The sequence below is a fragment of the Nesoenas mayeri genome (assembly GCF_963082525.1).
Source record: "Nesoenas mayeri genome assembly, chromosome: 2".
In the NCBI taxonomy this organism is placed as follows: domain Eukaryota; kingdom Metazoa; phylum Chordata; class Aves; order Columbiformes; family Columbidae; genus Nesoenas; species Nesoenas mayeri.
In genome coordinates this window covers 37617813-37625344 of record NC_137543.1, presented here as the reverse complement: position 1 = coordinate 37625344, position 7532 = coordinate 37617813, and the positions used below count along the sequence as shown (strand labels likewise).

At 45.0% G+C, this 7532-nt stretch overlaps 1 protein-coding gene across 2 annotated transcripts in view; it reads left to right on the top strand.

The window, feature by feature from the left end:
* Positions 1–389: 389 nt before the first annotated feature.
* TRIM55 (tripartite motif containing 55) overlaps positions 390–7532 on the top strand; it is a 37910-nt gene continuing 30767 nt past the window's right edge. For both annotated transcript variants that reach the window (XM_080339241.1, XM_080339240.1), the window contains exons 1-2: positions 390–873; positions 1232–1404. In XM_080339241.1, the coding sequence (XP_080195367.1) occupies positions 685–873; positions 1232–1404 (362 nt within the window). In that variant the 5' untranslated portion in view covers positions 390–684. The remainder of the gene's footprint in view (positions 874–1231; positions 1405–7532) is intronic.

Genomic DNA, 7532 nt, shown 5'->3' with positions numbered 1-7532 from the left:
GATTCTTACAGCTCCTAAAAAAGAAAAATCATACCAGAAGAAAGTTAATCACAGTTATAGGCAGGCAATATTTTTTAGCTGTTTTTTGATGTGATGACATGTTTACACCCTGAAGTGTCTCAGCTCCAGCACAGCCATCACTCCTATTGTCATCTCCAGCAATTGTGTATGCTTCGCACCTTGGAAAGGCAAGATCCTGGAGCCTGCTGAAACACACGGGCAAAACTACATCCTGCATCTCATGGCCACAGCTGCTTGCTCAAAACAGAGTATTTATTGTGTGGCTGGGCTGACTGGGGCAGCCCTGCGCTCTCTGCTTGCCATGCAGAGATAAGGGGGGAGTGCATTGCGCCTGCTTATCACTCAGCCCTCTCCTCCTCGAGGGGTGAAGGCTGCCATGTGTGAGTGAGGAGAGACAGGGCTCTGCCGGCCGCCTCCCCGTCCCCCCACTAGCCATCACCTGTCCCCGCCTGTCCCCCTCTCACGCGCTTATATGGGCACAGCAGGGTGGCATCTTGTGACGCCGTGCTGCTAAAAACAGCCTCCGGCTCTCTTCGGCCCCTCGTTTAAACAATGTCCTCCAGCCAGAGCAACCCAGAGAGCCTCTGATCACAACGCAGCCTTGGACTTATTTCAAGGGAAATTAACCCGGAAACTCCTCCGCGAGGCAGTGATCCCGAGCGTATGCCCCTGGAAAAGCTAGGGATGAGCTCCTCCCTGAGCTACAAGTCCTTCTCCAAAGAGCAGCAAACCATGGATAACCTGGAGAAACAGCTTATTTGCCCCATCTGCTTGGAGATGTTCACCAAGCCAGTGGTCATCCTGCCCTGCCAGCACAACCTCTGTCGGAAATGCGCCAGCGACATTTTCCAGGTAGGTTTCTTCCCACAGAAAGCTTTGCTTCCTGGGCAGCACTGGCTGAAATGAATGGAAAAGCAGATTTCGTAACACGTTTTGGTTGCTTGCTTTTAACAGTCAGTAAGATGGGGTAGAGGGGAGTGATTTAAAAGAGATGTTGAGTGTCCCCAGGGGCCAGGGCTGAGCTCAGAGCAAATTAAAGTGTCACCTATTAGTGGCAGGGACATGGCCGCCCGTGTTGGGTGCTCTCCTGGAGATGACTTGTGGGAGCTACCCTCTCCTTGGACATACTCACAAATGGTGCTTTTGAAAGAGGTTTTCATGGTTCTACATGGCCTGATTCACCTCTCCTTGTGCTGCTTGGCAAGAGCAGGCCTCCAACCCCTACCTGCCGACCAGGGGAGGCACAACCGTGGCATCGGGAGGACGCTTTCGCTGCCCTTCCTGCAGACACGAAGTGGTCCTGGACCGGCATGGTGTCTACGGGCTGCAGAGGAACCTGCTGGTGGAGAACATCATCGATATCTACAAGCAGGAGTCCACGAGGTAACGAGTGAATGTATGTCCTTCAGAGGGGATTTGCCACAAAAGCAGACATGGCCCAGGACGTTGGTGGCCTTCGTCCTTCTGTTTGGAGCACATGAGGTTGATCGAGATGTTTTCTCTCTTGGAAATGCAGAAAGAGGTTGTGCTGTGGTGCATGCCTGTCTGTTTGCTGTGCAATGAAGTCAGCTCTCACTGAGCACAGAAAACTTTATCCAAATAGATACTGAATTTCCCTGCTTCCACTTACAGCAGATGATAGTGCCATGCTTATTCACATGAGCAACAATCACCCCTGCAAGCAAAGCCCCTGAGGTCAGCATGGCTACGCACATGAATAAGGGAAAAGCAGCTAGGTTCACAAGGTTTATTTTAAAAACAGTTCATGTGATTCTTATTTGTCTTTAACCTGCCTGTTCTCATGCTAAAGAAGGGAAAGAAATTTCAAATCTTGTTAGACAATCCTGAGGGACACACAGTGCAAACAAGATGAAAACTGAAATTCACACAGAAGATACCCTGCATCATAATGTCAAATCAAAATTCGATAAAAAAATCTCCATTCCTGTCAGCTTAGGCTGTGAACTCATGAAATCAAGTCTTATTTAGGACTCCATAAAAGAGAAGGCATATCCAGAAATAATATGTATCAGTGGGCTGGTTTTGTAAGGCAGGGTGTTTTGTACACCTGAAGAAAGGGTTAATCCTGGCTGTGCTCCCTGACAGTCTTTCCAACTCACCCCAACACAGAGCTGGGTTTCGCAGCAGCAATGAAGTGGTATCACCAGAGCAGGTAGACACAACCACCGTAGCTCATTGCCTGGGACATCATAGGGCACTTCTACCCTTCTCCGGCAGAGGAGGACAGTCACCAGCAGACAGAACATTTCAGAGCCCAATGGTGGCTTTGGCTATTCTCGGCTGTTTGAATCCCTATGGGCACTATTGTAGCTGGGCATAGGTTGGAGCTCCAAAGCATTGGAGAGCACAGAGTTGGCTTAAAATTGTCCGGGCTGCTGCCATTTGCACTCAGTGCCAAGGGAAGTTCAGCTACCTGTGTGTGTGTCATTCATAACCGAATATTATTTTAGTCAGGAAAATCTTGGAGAAAATGAATCAGGAAAGGTATGTTGGTGGACTTCGCTTTTGACCAAATAAGCTGGACATGTGTGGCATCATGTCTTTCTTGGTTTCATTGTGGTTTGTTTGTTTGTTTTCAGCTCACAGTTGTATTTAACTTAAAAAATAAATAAGTGCAGGTCCTTTTCCCACGTAGTTCACGGGCAATTAGAACAAAATTCAGTTAAACAAATTAAGAAATTTAGTAAATTTCTTTAAAAATTCCACAAAAGCAAAACATATTATTAATAAAAGTGGACAACAGAAAAAAATACAAACGTGAACATGTATTTGCTTAGATATTTGTTCAGAAGTCTTATTTATTTAGTCTGTTAAGGTGCTTATTTAACCTTCATGTATGTCCTTAGAATAGAAGTTATCATCAGGGTTACGTAGTACCGGCAATGCATAGCAGCATTATCTAAACTATTTGGCACTTTGTAGGCCTCAGCTGCTTATCTCCCTCTGTCTAATGTTCCTCAGGCTCCCATGAGAATGTGAGCGAGATCTACCATAGCTTTACCCTGTGCTGTCCCACTGAAACCAAAAAAGCCAAGGGAAATCAAGTCTTCTCCACTTCTTCCTTTTGTACCAGTCTCTTCCACCCTATGGGCTGGGGTCTGACAGAGGTACATAAGAGGAAGGTGGAGATGTGACCTTTGCCTCCTCCTTTTTCTCAAGACAACCCTTCAAACTGGCAGCACCTGTGATTTCCAGACAGGAACCTCTTCCCCTCGAGTCCTCCTGTGGATGTAACTCACCATAACTACATGTGCCAGAATGATGCCAGCTCCCAGCTGCATTTCACGTGAACTTAAGAGAGTGAGGGGTATTCAGATAGAGAGCAAGCTTTATGTCCTACTTAGGTAAAAATACTATTTTTTTAAATTTGAGTTGCTATTTTAATTTTTTTAAAATAAAAGCTGAGGCAAGAGAGGGCTATGGGGCTGGGAGGGTCTGCCCAAGCTCTCACATGCAGCTCATCCTATCACTAAAAATTACATCATATGGTCTTTTATCCCATCGCTCATCAAATTCCAGCTGACAGCAGTGTAGCCTGTTGCCCAACTTAGAATCTATTAGCAACACAAGGAAAGAAATCTTCAAGCAGGACATGGGTCCTACTAATCTTTAAAGACCAACAAAGGACTGAACCTGGCGAAAATAGAATGGGCTAAAATACTAAACCAATCTTTCAAAGTCTATAGGCCACTGATTACCTGAACTATCTGAAGAACACCAGGGTGCCTGCTGCCACCAGGAAATGGTAGCAACAGGAGGCTGTGACTTCTTGCAAGCTTTGGCAGCCTCTAATGAGCTCGGCTTGCTATTCCTGATCAGAAGGTGCTTTGGGCTTTGTTACCAGCTGAATCCTGATCAGGAAGGGTCGAGAGCTCTTTCTGCCTTGCACCTACTGGGGAGAGACCTGGGCCCAGGCTGTCCCCACATCCCCAAGCACAGATGGAGCAGGAGGATCCCTGGAGACTGTGCAGTGAAAGAGATAGGGAGAGAAATCACCTGGATCTTCTCCAACTCCTCACAGAGACAAAGCCCCAAGCTCACCCATGCCTATGGTTTTCTTGGGCCAAGCATTCACAATAGTACTAGTGTTATGGAACTGCAGGAATCCCTATGTCCATATGAATTTTTATGGTCTTCTCATTTTTCAAGCTTCATTTCTACCCTGGATATCAGTGGGCTTTTCACTGCTTTTGGGAGAGTCCATCGTTGTGGCTGATTTTCAAGGACCACCTCCTCCCAGCTCAAGAATGGTCTGTCCCCAGTTACAGGAACTCAAGCAATGGTGGCAGGATACCCTCATTGATTAACAAGAAGCTCCTGATAAAAATAAAACATTAACAAAGAAGCAAAAAGAAGGTGGACAGGTGACTCAGGAATATTTTGAGACACCATCTAGGCATGTACAAATGGACTTAGGAAAGCCGAAGCCTACCTAGAACTAAAGCCGGTGAGGGACATGAAGGCTAACAAGAACTTCTACAAGTACATCAGCAGCCATACGAAGATTAGGGCAAGTGTTGGCCCATTACTAAATGGAGCAGAGGCTCCTGTGACAAAGGCCAAGGTTCTCAATGCCTTCTTTACCTCAGTCTTTACTAGTAAAATCAGTCTTCAGGAATCCCAGGCCCCTGAGACCAGTGGGAAAGTCTAGAGCAAGGAAAACTTACCCTCAATGGAGGGGAACCAGGTTAGGGAATACAAAAAAAACCTGGTAATCCTGATGACAGACATCCATGTGTGGTGAGGGAGCTAGCTGATGTCATTGTAAGGCCACTCCTGGTAATCTTTGAAAGGCTGTGGTAATCAGGATAGGTTCCTGATGGCTGGACTGTAAGAAAGCAAATGTTACTCCAGTCTTCAAGAAGTGCAAGGAGGAGAACACAGTGAACTATGGGCTGGTCATCCTCCACTGCTCCCTGGAAAACTGTTCAGGCAAACCCTTCTGGAAACCATTTTCAAATATATAAAAGACAAGAAGGTGATTAGAAATAGTGAGCATGGATTTTTGAAGGGGAAATCAGCCTGACCAACCTGATGGCCTTTTGTAGTGAGATGTCTGAGTGAATGAGAGGGGAGCAGTGGCTGTTTATCTAGACTTTCAGTACCATCCCCTGTAACATCTTTATTGACAAACTGATGAAATGAGGTCTAGAGAGGACAGTGAGGTTGACTAAACTGCCAGACTCAAAGGGTCACAGTAAGCAGCATGAAGTCATGTGCAGGCCAGTCACTGGTGGTGTCTGCCTGAGACTGACACTGGGGCCAATAAAGCTGAGTCTCTTCACTAATAGCCCGACTATGCCTCATACAGTCATGCAAATTTTCTCCATCTCTTGACCAGGTGCAGGCCCTAGGTGAGGTGATGGTACAGGAAGGCCTACAGCTACCTTAGGGTCTTCAGTAAAAACACTGTCAAAGTTGGATTCAGGATTTCGGTAGAGACTTTATTTGATTTGTAAAAATCCTGAGGACAACATGCCTTCCAACTACCAGCAGTTCTCCTAAGGTCTTACTATGTCCTTAATTAAAGTGTGCTCCTTTATACACCCGTCAACTTTGCATTTCATCACCAAATAATGGAATTACAGAATGGCTGAAACTGAACAGCATCTCTGGAAGTCACTTGGTCCAGCCCTCCTGCTCAAGCAAGACCTGGTTGCCCAGGACCATGTCCAGATGGCTTTTGAATATCTCCAAGGATGAAGACTCCACAACTTCTCTGGGCATCCTGTGCCAGTGCTTGGTCACCCTCAGACTGGAAAGATGTTTCCTGATGTTCAGAGGGAGCCCCCTGTGTTTCAGTTTGTGCCCATTGCCTTTGATCCTGTCACAGGGCACCACTGAAAAGAGCCTGGCTCTGTCCTTGTTACACCCTCTGTTCAGTTATTTAGACATCTAAAGGTACTGATAAGATCAAGATCATTGTTCAGATCCCCCTGAATCTTCTCTTATCCAGGCTGAAACTCCCAGGTCTCTCAGGCTTTCCTCACAGGAGAGATGCTCTAGAGTCTTAAACACCTACAGGGCCCTTTGCTGGGCCCTCTCCAGTATGTTCATGTCTCTCATGTACTGGGGAGCCCAGAACAGAACCCAGTACTCCAGGTGTGGCCTCATCAGTGCTGAGAATCCTCCTCTCCATAAAACATGCACAACACTGCACATTAAAGTCCAAACCCAATTTTAATGGAAAAGAATAAGCTTGTAGCAGTCGAATACAGGCTTAGCATCTCAAAGAGCAGAGTCAGAGAATGAGAGCATAAAGATATTAGGCCATTTCAGCAACCTGCCACTTCTTTGGTCACTAGCACGTCTGTGATGAAACTTTTCTTCTGCTAAAGCAATGCTGTAGTTTTCCTATCAGCCACTCTTTAATCTCCTGTTTCAGGATCAACCACCATTTTAAACTTACAGATTGTGTTTTGGCCTTTGCTACACCAACATAGACCTAGAGGATCCCCTCTAAAGTTAAGAATTGTGCTAAAAACTTCTCATTTTGCACCAGCTAGGAAGGAGACAGTAGATCTGTTTACTTCTAGTCTTCTGTCACTGTCTCTGTTTTCAGGGCCCTGCTAGTTCAGGGAGTTCTGCCAGGTTTCTTCCAGCTCTTTGCGGTACCTTTGAAGGTTGGCTACTTCTGGCTGAACTTGCTTGACACCGTCACCTTTTTGCTCTCTGCCATGTGTCTTCCATGATAGTGGCACCATTCCAGTGTCAAATAACGTTCTGGTAGTTTCTGTTTCTGGTCTTGTAAATATCTGCAGGAAGAGCAGCTATTTCAGGCTTAATTAATCACTTTGAAATTCATTGTCTGTTACTGCCCTCACCTGCAGGCCCTCCCACTGGTGCATTGGAACGTGAATATATTAGGGGCCGTTTGCTGCATTTTTTATGTAAAACATTTTTTATAGTGGAGACATACCTCTTTTGACTAGCATTAAAATGGTGCTCGATTCGACACATTGAGTGCCTTATGTAAATGTATGCTGGAAATCCTGCTCAAATAATACAGGCTTCCATCAGAAGTGTCCATCTTGTTTTACTCTGGTGTATCATGTTATATTGCAGATTACAGATTTTCCTTCTGAACCCTTTAAATTCCAGTGCCCTCTTGAAATTAAAAATTATGAATGCATAAGATACATTCTTTGCTGCTTGATCTTTTTTTAAGTGTATTCCATTCTCTTCAGAAGAGAAAACCTGTACTTTTTCATTAAAAAATAAGTGCCATGTCTAGTCTACCAAACTGTATGGAAAATCTCTGCTGTAATCTAAAATAATTATTTTTCCATACATTTTTAAACTTGAATAGAATGACTGGTTGACTCCTTGCTACAGAGGTTTGTAGAATGGCTTTTAAAAATGTTTCCATATAATTCCATTAAATTCTATAATTTCAGAAAATATTTTCTATCTAATGATAAAAAGATGTATTTCTGTGATGTCACTGTTCCACTTACTACAGCTAAGCCATAGTTCTCCTTCCAAATGGT